This window comes from Colossoma macropomum, unplaced genomic scaffold (genome assembly GCF_904425465.1).
Source record: "Colossoma macropomum unplaced genomic scaffold, Colossoma_macropomum, whole genome shotgun sequence".
Lineage (NCBI taxonomy): Eukaryota > Metazoa > Chordata > Actinopteri > Characiformes > Serrasalmidae > Colossoma > Colossoma macropomum.
This window is the reverse complement of record NW_023494806.1, coordinates 27,304,300-27,316,550: the sequence shown is the minus strand read 5'-3', so window position 1 is coordinate 27,316,550 and position 12,251 is coordinate 27,304,300. Positions and strand designations below refer to the sequence as shown.

General features: G+C 38.7%; 1 protein-coding gene across 2 annotated transcripts; it reads left to right on the top strand.

Moving 5' to 3' along the window:
• The first annotated feature begins 2,262 nt into the window (after positions 1-2,262).
• LOC118827569 (acyl-CoA dehydrogenase family member 10-like) lies at positions 2,263-11,339 on the top strand. 2 transcript variants are annotated; one of them, XM_036598979.1, is made up of 13 exons: positions 2,263-2,391; positions 3,229-3,393; positions 3,664-3,812; positions 4,561-4,755; positions 4,894-5,052; positions 6,387-6,546; positions 7,243-7,366; positions 7,484-7,552; positions 8,014-8,195; positions 8,514-8,679; positions 10,087-10,229; positions 10,393-10,557; positions 10,985-11,339. In XM_036598979.1, exons 2-13 carry the CDS (start codon positions 3,243-3,245, stop codon positions 11,092-11,094), a joined length of 1,773 nt encoding a protein of 590 aa, XP_036454872.1. In that variant the 5' UTR covers positions 2,263-2,391; positions 3,229-3,242; the 3' UTR covers positions 11,095-11,339. The 2 variants fall into 2 exon arrangements, with proteins under 2 accessions (XP_036454872.1, XP_036454873.1); XM_036598980.1 differs by lacking the exon at positions 2,263-2,391 and adding an exon at positions 2,421-2,547.
• Positions 11,340-12,251: the final 912 nt, after the last annotated feature.

Sequence of the window (12,251 nt, the reverse complement as noted above, 5' to 3'; positions counted from 1 at the left end):
AAACCTGTAAGACAGTGGTGTTCAGTTCTTGTCCTGGAGGGCCGTGATTTCTGTGCTCAAACACACCTGATTCAACTTATTTGTTTATCGCTAGGTTTAGAAGGTATGTTTGAGTAGGGATATCACCAAACTGTGTAGGACAATGGTCCTCCAGGACTGGAGCTGAACTCCCCTGCTTTAGGTCCTCTGTCTGTCTGTACTTCTATTTGTGCTTCCTCTTTTGCTCTGCTAACCTTTCCTGCCCTTTCCACATACAGCTGCCCTATTTCTAACACTCTAAACAAAATCTACCTACAACATTTACATAGTTTTATGTACCAACACAGCTTATTTTTACATGTCTGATTTATACCATGTCTTTTTTCAGGTTGAATGGGTGGATATACACCGATCAGGCATAACATTATGACCAACTCCAGCAGCACTACTGTGTCTGATCCACCCGTACTAGCACAACACACCCTAACACACCACCACCACGTTAGTGTTACTGCAGTGCTGAGAATCATCCACCACCCAAAGAGTACCTGCTCTGTGAGGGTCCATGTCCATGGAAGAACAGGGTAAAAGGAGGCTAACAAAGTATGCAGAGAAACAGGTGGACTACAGTCTGTAATTGTAGAACTACAAAGTGCACCTATATAGTAAGTGGAGCTGATAAAATGGACAATTAGCGTAGAAATAAGGAGGTGGTCATAATGTTATGCCTGATCGGTGTATGTAAATGTGTTCATGGTTATGACATCACAACCATGATGAATTCAAAACAGGCCATTTTGGCAGCTTAGTTACCATGTATAGATTGTGTAGAGATGTGTAAGATCTCAATTAATGTGAGGAAGGTCACATTACCAAACCAGAAAAGAGTCTTTCCAAAACTACTGTTGAACCAAACATTATGGTGCTTTGAAGCTAGCACCAGCGCTGCTAAGGCAAGTAAGTTAGTTAGCCAATGCTGGAGTAGCCAGCCAACATGGGATCCCCCAAATAACAAGAAGTATTTTGCACACTGGTTCACTCTTTTTCTAGCTATACTTCCACTAGATCACCCTCTATCACATTATTAATTATAATTTATGTATCATCCTCTTGTCAGTCAGAGCCTGCCTCCTCTGCTCAAAACTCATCTGTCCAACGTCTCTACCCCAGTTTCCCAAGCAGATATTTTGCCTCTGGCACTGTTCCGTTCTAAAAATCGCTGTCATAGCTCCAGTTCTTAACAAACCTGCTTTAGATCCAGCTGAGCAAACCAACAGACCAATCTCAAATCTCCATTTTTATAAAGCATTGTTGCCTCCCCCAGTTCTGCTACAGACTTGCCATCTCCCTCATAAACAGCCCATATCTGTGACATAAAGCCCATGTCTGTTTCTGTGGCTTGAACCTGATAAAAACTAAGTGGCGTTAAATGAACCCAAAAGTCTTGTCAGATATGAATATTGCTAACAGTGGAGATCGTGTTAAACCTTCCCAAATGTGTTCTCACTTGCCTTTGAAACCCAAGAATATGTTTTTCGTCTTCAGAACATTTTTTAGATATAACCACGTCTATATTTAAATTGCCATCTGCCACCCTCACAGTTATCAAGAACTGTGCTTATCCTTGTAATCATGTTTTCTTCCAAAAATCTAAACTGCTTTTTGTCTTCACTTGTAAAGCTTTTGATTGTTTTGCCTTGTTTTTTTATCTTTATACATAAAATAATAAGTAGCATTAAAGAAAGTCTTATAATCAATTTTAACACACATCAACATACAATAAGAACAAACTAAGCCATGTTATTAAATAAGAGTGAGAGGGCAGTCATGGGCTGGAGGTTAGGGCTCTCTGGTTAGGGAACCAACCCTGTGACCGGAAGGTCGCCACTGCGGATTTCCCCACGTTGTGGGACTGATAAGCGTCACTTATAACTTTGGTACAATAATACCATTGAAGACAGTTCACGACAGATATACATATTGTTCTTAAATATAATAAAAAAAAACATTTAGTGCCTGCTACTCATGACATTAAGACATGATTTAGAACCATATGTACGTTTTTGTCTTTTTTTCTGATGTATCTGTAGGTTTAAGTAGCTTCTCAAGAATATGGTTTGTTTATTACACATCGAAATCCAATAATCGTGTGTCTGTTTTTTCGTGGCAACAAATGAATAGAATAAATGTGATAAAATATCCTCTTCTGGTATATTTATAAAACATTATACTTTTTGGAAGTGGAATTTTTTCGGTTTTAACTAGACTCTTATTTTGATATCTAACCATTACGTTGTGTAATGTTGTTATCACGTGAGTGTCCTACTTTCGCTGGCTTGCAAGTTCATGTGAAAATGAAGTGAAATGTTGCTGTAATAGGGGCGAATTTCTAAGCGCTTTGTCTGTGAAGAGGTAACTTAAACATTCGTGAATACTTGATTAATAAAAATCGAGGATCTTTAGGAGACTAGCCAGATAATGACTTGCTGGCTGGTAACCACCAAACTAAATTAAAGGTTTAGCTGACTGTCAAGGGTTCAAGCTAGTTTCCAAAGCCTCTGGCTAAGTGTAAGTATAAACACGAAAGTATAATGATACCAGTATTTCGGTTTAGTTAGTTTTTGACAGGAATAAATATAGTTAGATACACATGGTACATGCTTAACTGGTTCTTTGCATGGCGAAATAGTTATTCATATTGATAAAGAATGTGTTGTATATGGTTCTATATGGGACCTTTTTGAAAATGATTCTACATAGCACCGAAAAGCGTTCTTCTATTGTTACAAGCTTGACATCCTTGAACCCTTTTTGGTGCTTTAAAGAACTATTTTCAAAAGGATTTTATATAGAACCATATATGATACATTTTCAATCAATCTGAAGAACCGTTTAAGCATAAAATGGTTCTAAATAGAACCATTGCCTTTACTAAAGAACTCTGGAAGAACCATCTTTACCTCCCATAGCCTTCAGTTGTATCTAAAATGAACTGCATCTAAAGGGATTATGTATGGCTGTAAGCATGAAACAATTCATTGACAACGCGTTTTCTAGTTATTTATGATTGTGATTTTTTCCCCTACTGTTTATACTATTTACATAATGCATATAACATGCATTAAAGAATAATGCATGTTATAATAGTGGTATATTGCTTTCTAAATGCAGTTCTACTGGGGTGGGGGGGGGGCAATTTCTTTAATATTTCAGTGGTTATACAGTGTGTTTCTGCTGCTATTATTGCAGGTAGCGCTGTGAGGATGGCGCAACTGTCACGGAAAGCTTTGCGCTTGCTTAGCGTGAAGCAACTCTTGCATCCACATATCAGAGTGGCTTGGGTCTCCACCCATAGAGCCATAATATTTGATATGTTTGGAGTTCTGATACCATCACCGTTCCCTAAAGCAACAGGTAACATGCGCAGTGCATGCCAATGTATGAGCCTGCATCATATAGGCAATCGACTGACATATAGACAAAAACTCAAAGCTGTAACATACTTTAAATCAATGCATCTTAAATGAGCACAACACATTTTCTGTGCTTTAATAATGTATTTGCTGCTGGTGAGTTCTTTTTATATTTAGCATCTTATTTAACTGTGCATTACATTACTTTCTGTAGTAACAGTGTGCACCTTGTCTGTATGGTAATCTGAATATTATACCATTTCTGTGACAGAGTGGGAGGACAAGAATGGTGTTCCACGTGGCACAATAGGTCAGGCCATTAGGACAGGGGGTGATGGGAACGCCTGGAGGAAGTACATGAGAGGGGAACTAGGGCCAGAGGAGTTTGTGGAAGCCTTCAGCCGGGACTGCAGTCAAATTGTACATTTGCTTCTTGTTTGATTCTTGCCGTAAACTGATATACCTGATAGCATTAAAATGCCCAGTCAGTATTTACAGATTCTGAGTTCAGAATATATATAATATATATAAGATATGACTATTGTTACTGTCATTCTGTTTCCAAACTGGTAACTTTATAAGAGAAAGGAAAACATTTTTAACATTAACGTAAGTTAATGTAACTAGATGTTAGTTCAAGTAATTTTGGATGATTTCGTCCGTTCAGCAGGAAACACTCATACAATGTAAAGGGCAGCTGGCGCTTTCAAATGGCAAGAAAAAAGAAAAAAAGAATGGTTTTGATATGACAGTAAGTGTTTTGTGTATGACTGAATACAGTACAATACAGTTTAGGCACTACTCAAAGAAGAGTTAGTATTTTATAATAAGACATTGAAACTATAAACTTAATCTGGTCTTGTTCTTGACTCAGACTCGACTAATACAAAGTGTTGGTCTTGACTACAACACTAGTTTGTATAACTGGAGTAAGTTGCAATAACGCCGTCTTGGCTTCTTTTGTTCAGTGGATTATCAGATTCGACTGAAAAGAGCACATCAGGCAAAAGCAGAAAATGTATATAGTATACAGAAAAAGGAAAAAACACTTTTAAAGGTCATTGTCGTTCATTGAATCTGAACTTGAACTTGAAAACTGGAGATGTATCAGCTGGTGTCACATAAGTCTTGCCTATGTTGTAAATTGTCCCTGTTTTGTTTTTTTCAGGTGGGCTTCAAGGTCGATATTGGCTCGTTTCATTCAGCTTTAACCAGCGACACCATGACACGTCCTCTCACAGTTATGATGGAAGCTGTGCAGTGTGCGCGTGCCGAGGGTCTCAAGACCGCTGTCCTTAGCAACAACTTTCTTTTGCCTGGGGGAAAGTCCTACATGCCTCTGGATCCCTCTCTCTTTGACGTGGTAATTGAATTTTGCCTGTTTCCCATAGCCATGGTGTTAACATATACAGTAGACCCAGAAGCTGCCAAATCTAGCTGTAGTAGCTTTACAAAGTACAAAGGTTTCTTGTTTATATTTGTTTCTCTGTGTATTTTTTAGATAGTAGAGTCCTGCAGGGTGGGCTTGTGTAAGCCAGATCCAAGGATTTACCAGTTGTGTGCTGACAGGCTGGGGGTCTCACCGCAGGAAGCAGTGTTTCTGGATGATCTGAGTTGCAATGTGGAGGCCGCAGAGCGAGTGGGCATGCATTGCATCACGGTGAGTTCTGTGTAACAGTCCTGACCAACAACGTGTTCTTGCAGTGGGACAGTGATCCACAGTTTTGCCACTTATTCGCACACATGTTCACCTGTGTGAATGTGACTGTTTACAAGTCAGACTCAGATACAACCAACCATTATCAGAGCATTTTTAAAAGGCACCAAACATCAAACACACACGTGGCTGAGAAGGAATAAATGCACAGATGCCATCACGATGTTCATTGTAAAGGAAATGGTTAGGTTTCCCACAGAGAAGGTTTTTTTCAAGGATGATACTCATCAGTTTTGACCATGACTGGGTCACTATGGAAAGCTATTTAACGCCATCATGTGGCCAAATTGGAAAATTTGGTTTTAAAAGGAAATTACAGACATTTCACAGGCTCACAGACTATGGATGTTTTTCTACTTCAAATGAACATCTTTTTCAAGTAGTAATAATACATATTGACATTCACTTTTGATTTTGGTTTTAAGTATTTTGTTTCTGTCTATCTGTACAAATATTCGAATTGTTATCATTGTTATTAGTTCAGCGAAAAAAATTCTGATGTAGAATATAGCACTGGAGCTATGAGATGTTTGTAGCAAGTACTGGACGTATATTTCTTATAAATTAGCTCTGTGTAATGGACGTTCATTCCTTACCAATTAGCTCTACCTCAAACATGCCTAAATCGTCACACATCGCAATAAGCAATCGTCACCACAATAAGCAATCTCAAATAGACTTGCTTATGTAGTGTTTGACACTGACTGACATTGCTGATGTTGCAGAACTAAAACAGTTGCATCTACAGTTGGCATAATGGGTATAAGTACACCGATCAGGCATAACATTATGACCACCTCCTTGTTTCTATGCTCATTGTTCTTTTAATCAGCTCCATTTACTATATAGGTGCACTTTGTAGTTCTACAATTACAGACTGTAGTCCATCTGTTTCTCTGCATACTTTGTTAGCCCCCTTTTACCCTGTTCTTCAGTGGTCAGGACCCCCATGGACCCTCACAGAGCAGGTATTATTTGGGTGGTGGACTACAGTCTGTAATTGTAGAACTACAAAGTGCACCTATATAGTAGGTGGAGCTGATAAAATGGACAATGAGCAAAGAAGCAAGGAGGTGGTCATAATGTTAAGCCCGATCGGTGTATATGTATATAAGTACATTGCAATTATAATTATTTTTGGCCTAATAATCCATAAAAAAGCTATCAAGGTTTACACTTTTTCCTCAATACTCAGTTGCTTTACATATGAAATCTGTCATGATTTAGACTTTGTAGTCAGCCAGTTTCTTTACACTATGTGTAATGTTTCACTTTAGGTCAGAGACCCTGCAGAGGCCGTCAAGGAACTGGAGGAGGTGCTAAAGGTGCCGTTATCTGGTTTTGTTCCTGGTACCCGGTCTGTGAGACAGAGCCAGCAACTCCCCATGGACCGACTTACCCAGTATCTCAACAGTGCTGTTCAGCTTCCTCAAACAGGTACACCAGAGCTGATCATGGACCTCAAACATTCATCCAATATACTGGTTTTGGTACTGAAATTTGTCTTTGTTATGCTATATATGTGAAAGTTTGGGTGGCCCTGGTCAAATTACAGGTTTTCTTGATTTTGTGAATGAAAATAAGTCAACACATCCTCTGCAGAGAACATACTTCTGCACAGTTTAATGCATAATTACTGTTTATTTGCTGAATGTAACATATTGGGGGGAAATTTTAACATAAAATATAGGCTGTGTTATGGTTAAAGGTTATGGCACATATACTCTGACTGGCCAGTTCATTAAGTACACTTCCTTGTTTCTACTCTCATTGTCTATTTAATCAGCTCCACTTACCATATAGGTGCCATTTTGTAGTTGCAATTACAGACTGTAGACCAACTGTTTCTCTGCATACATTGCTAGCCCCCTTTTTTCCCTGTTCTTCAATGGTCAGGACCCCCACAGGACCACCACAGAGCAGGTGTTGGGTGGTTGGTCATTCTCAGCACTGCAGTGACAATGACATAGTGGTGGTGTGTTAGTGTGGATCAGACACAGCAGTGCTGCTGGACATGTAATTTAACCAGGGATATTCAAACTTTTGCATATGACTGTATCTGTTCTTGTTAATAGTTGTGTTATATTGTTATATTGGGAGAATCTTAGTTACCGTTATTTTGTTGTCTTCTAGAACCAGTTACAGTCCGACAATTCAGCCATAGTCACTCTAACTCCACATACCTCCTGAGCTGGGGGGGGTGCCAGCTTGTGCTAAAGAAGAAAGCAAATACTGAAGCTCTGAGGAAAGAGTGCAGGTTTGGCATGTTTCGTATGAGTTGCTTTATTATATTTGCATTCACATACATTCAGCTCTTGTAAGGAGTGAAACAGTATGTGCTTCCTTGCTCTGTCCAATATTTCTTTCTCTGTAGGCTTCTAAAAGCACTTAATGAAGATGGAGTTCCTGTGCCAGATGTTATTGCCAACTGTGAAGTGCCCAGGTAATTGTGTTTTTTCTCTGAAATAGCTGGATTCAAAAGTAGTGCATTCGTTGTTCTGCATGAGATGCTGTTTGAGGTGGTCCATTAGGATCTTGGTGACATTCACAGTGTAACAATGTTACTTATTTTGTCTCAAAGTGAATATAATCATATTTGATACATTACTAACCCCAACTGAGAACGCTAGCATGAAGCATGACCCAGTATCTTGATATATGTGTATAGTCTGGAGTTTACAGTCGCTTGTATTTCTGAAATGGTAACTTTATACCAGAAGGGAACAAATATCTTAATTTTAACATAATGTCAATGTAACAAGATTTTATTCCCAAAAATTGTCGACCGTTTCTATTGGTCCATTCATAATGTAATGTTCATACAACAAAAAGGTGTTTTTAAATGTTATAAAACCATGGTTTTCAACTAGTTTTATGCCTTCATGTTACTTTTCTTTTGGTCAGTGTCCTGGACACTCCATTTTACCTGAGATCTTACTGCCAAGGTCGTGTGTTTAATGACCCTTCTCTACCTGGACTTGATGCTGATGAGAAGAAATATGTGTTTGAGGCCATGATTCAAACACTCTGCCAGATACACAGAGTCGACCTAGGAACAACAGGCCTGGAGGACCTCAGAGAGCAAGGTAGGACATTACTGAAGATGTAAATTAGAAAAAGTAAGGTGATGTAAGACATGTAAAGCCCAGTCTGAATACTTGTTTACTATACTTTTACCATCAAAAAAAGTTTTATGTAGCAAAAGAGGATTGTCAGAAGAGGATCTCAGAAATGTCAAGTCAGAAATGTGATATTTGGTACAACTTGCATGCACAGCATAATGCCTGCATGAATAGCACCACCCTCTCAATGAAGTGTGGCATTGCAGTTCCTTAACTATACAACATTTCGTTTCCAGATGCTGCTGTCAGTCAGATCTCACAAATTAAATTGCACTTTTTCAGTGTCGTGTAATTCAGGGGACTTCATGGAATTTGAAGTGAAGAGGTTGGCGCAGCAATACAAGGCGCATGAGACTCAGCCCATTCCAGCCATGAACAGGCTGATAGAATGGCTCCTGTTGCATCTTCCTGAACAGCAGAAAGCCACACTGCTGCATGGAGCCTTCAGGTTAGACACCCACTCTTCTTATAAGCAGAAATAAAATTCACATTAGCTGTAATTTCTGATCTAACCTTGCAAGCTATTCTCGTCCCACTCAAACTGCTAACCAGCCGCATCATAGTGAAGAATAGCTTCTGCAAAAGATCCAATTAACATGATTGTCCACTTATGACAGTTGTACTTGATTAGCCAATACATGTTTGGTGTCCAAATGTTGCCTTTTAGTTTAGCATTGGAGCAACAAGGCTAATGTAGGTGACTAGAAGTCATTAGTCACCCAAATCTTTTCCCTAAATTCATCCCCAAAACTTCTCTCAGTCCATTTAAACCACATACAGGTCTTTAGTAAGGTTGCACAGACTTGTAGATGTAGTTTAGGTCACAGAATGACTTACTGTGAACTGTAAAAATAATAAAACTTCACCATGTAGCTGAATGCTGGGGTTAGCTATCACCTGTTTCAATGTCTGACTTCCCTTCACATGCACGTAGGCACATGGACGCTAGATTATATTTTTGATTTCTGTTTGTTTCTATTTATAAACATGCATCTTCACTTTGAACATTAAAGATTAACAGCTGTCTATTAAAGGGGAACTCAATATTTCTGCATAATGAAATGGTTAACAGATCAGAAGAGTCATTCAGTGTGGTTTGGTGTGAAATGCTTTGTTCTTAACAAGTCTGAATTGTTCACAATGGTTGTGATAGGAACCAGACATCTGAGGAGTTTAATGCCTGTTACCAGAAAGTTATTTCATGAAACGGTTATGAATACACTGCCTATTGTCTGACACATTGTTTTATAGTTTGGCCTAAAACACATTTTAATCAATTTATTTTAATCAGTTCATGGTGGAGGGATACATGATTTTCCCTTATTTTTACTCTTTTCAACAGTTAAGACATCAAAACTGTGAAATAACAAATATGTAATTATGTATACTCTAAAAAAAATGTTAAACACTCAAAAATATCTTCTAGATTCTTCCAAATAGGCCCGTTTGTCTTGATGCAGCTTTGCCCACTCTTGACATTCTCTCAGTTCACTTGATTAGGAACCACCTGGGATGCTTTTCCCCTTGAAGAAGTTTCACATATTCTGAATCCGAGAATACTAAGGCTTCGTCTTCTCTATTTATTTTTGTCTCACAAACACATTTCAAGCATTTAAGCTTAGGCCTTCAGATCAGAAAATCTTCAAGATTATGAAAAACATATGTCCAATCAGGTGTGTCCAACTTTTGATTGGTTCTGTATATGAGTAAGGGATCCTTCTGAAATCTGGCTATGCACGATGGCAAATACTGGGTATTACATTACTGACAACCCACTGATGTTAGACTGACAGGAACCACTGTTTGTGCTCGTTGAAAGATCTGACTTTGCAATTCAACTGCTTTTTATTTACAGGCTGAACAACCTGGTATTTGACTCAGAGAAGCCAGAGGTGAGGGCAGTGTTGGGATGGAGCCTTTCCACTGTAGGAGACCCACTTGTGGATGTGGCTTCTTGTTGTATGTCCCAGTACCTGTCTCAGAACACTACACAACCAGGTAAAAGCAAGGGCAGTCAGACGTTAAGTCAGAGGTCCTTAAGTGGATGTTTAATTATGGTACACAAAGCACATGCACAAAACAATCAAATAAAACAGTGAATATCATTTATGGCCCTTGATCACTTGACCGAGTTGTATACGTTGTTTTTATGCTTTCATAGGGAACAAACTTGCTTCAGTGGGCATTCCCAATGCAGAAGAATTGTTTGAGCTATACAGTAAAGCAATGGGGCTGGAGAGCATCCCACACTGGCAGTTCTACATGGCTTTCAGCTTTTTCCATCAGGCTGTCATCTTACAGGCTAACCATATAAGCTCACTTAAAGGTAAGTTTTAAATTAACAAACTCAAAGTGGTGAAATAAAGCTGTAAATAATGGCGGCTTATCGGAACCGTCTGATATACAGCATTCCAGAGCTTTTGGCCTTTTAGCTTTTTTCTGCATTCATCAAAAAATGTTTACTTTTTCAGAATTTTAGAATTTTGGAGTTCTTTGTTAGTTTGCATTAACTTAAGCTACAGTGCGCTCCAAAAGTAATGGCACCCATGGTGAGCATGAGCAAAATAGGCTGTAAAAAACATTCTTTATTGCTTCCATTTGATCTTTTATTTACTGTACTACCAAATCTAACTTAATTTGAAGGATCATGAAATGATTGAAAGAAAAACTCTAAATCTTATTATGAAATAAATTTTTCCTCAAATCTATGTGTGTCACAGTATGACCAGTATTTTTTTTTTCTTATTGTTTAGTCACTGCAAGCACAAGGGACATAGAAGACATGGCAGAATTGGCATGGGTCTTTGCCATTAAAGAAGGCTTTCGTATCTTCAATGCTGTGCCCAAAGCCGCAGGCTTCTGAGCAAAAGGACCATAGACAATACATTCGCCGTCCTCTGTTCCAGTGTGTCTTGCTGTGCACTTAAATCATCTGAAAATGGAGAACCTGGATTTCTATTAAAACAGCCTGTTAAAATTTCAGGTTTCGTATTGCACCACAATATTTAAATCAATAGCTGCAAGGTACTTTTTCTTCATCCCATGACATTTTCTACCTTTGCCTATATGGAAAGATGACTTTCATATTAAAAGAGCTGAAAAGCTTGAGCACCTTCTTTTCTATGAAATTCTCCTATCCCACAATTAACCAGGTTTACCTTTGCTTAGCTTCTGAGACCAGACAAGTCCTGGACTTCCCAAAGCTATCCTGTATATCCCGGTATAGCCTGCCCTACAAAAGAGCCTAAAGTTTAAGTTCCTTCGTCAAGCACATCTTGTTAAGGTAGAAAGTTGCTAACATGTTCGTTTCATGTTTGTGAGTCTTGTGCAACACTCTCCTGCAATAGTGTTTAACCATTATTACCTTCTACAGCCCCGTTTTGGAAAAAGTGGGACCGCCGTGCAAAATGTAAATAAAAACAGAATGCAATGATGTGCAAATCAGTTAAACCTTATATATAAAATTGAAAATAGTACAGAGACAATAGATCTAATTCTGAAACTGAGAAATGTTATTGTTTTTTTAACAGTTGAAATATTGAATATTGGCCATTAGGTGTTTGATGCCAGCAACACGTTTCAAAAAAGTTGGGACAGGGGGCTCTACCATGCAAAAAAAGAAACCATATATAAACAGGATCCAGAAACACCGCTGCCTTCTCTAGGCCCAAGCACATTTAAGATGGACTGAGGTGAAGTAGAAAAGTGTCCTGTGTGTGTTAGGTCCCAACCATAGGCTCAGGTCTAGGAGGAGGGAGGGACAGTAACTAAAGGATGGAGGAGCACAATAAAGGGGTACAGAGACAAGTATAAAGCAGCTAAAGTTTTAACAAGTTATTTATACAGACAAATAAACAACACACACAAACATGTTAAGCTACAGATAATTGAGTACTGTAGTAAAGTTACAGTGGTACTGGCAAGCTGGGCAATCTACCCAGGAGGGGACTACAGACAGTACCAAAGCAAAGAAATAAACAAAAAGGATCTAGTCTAAACTAAGAGCTAAACAGCTCTAGC

Coding starts and splice junctions, on each gene's coding strand:
- LOC118827569 (XM_036598979.1), top strand. CDS start 3,243: ATGGCGCAACTGTCACGGAAAGCTTTGCGCTTGCTTAGCGTGAAGCAA. Junction 8,680..10,086: donor CTGCTGCATGGAGCCTTCAG/GTTAGACACCCA, acceptor TTTTATTTACAG/GCTGAACAACCTGGTATTTG. Junction 10,230..10,392: donor TCAGAACACTACACAACCAG/GTAAAAGCAAGG, acceptor ATGCTTTCATAG/GGAACAAACTTGCTTCAGTG.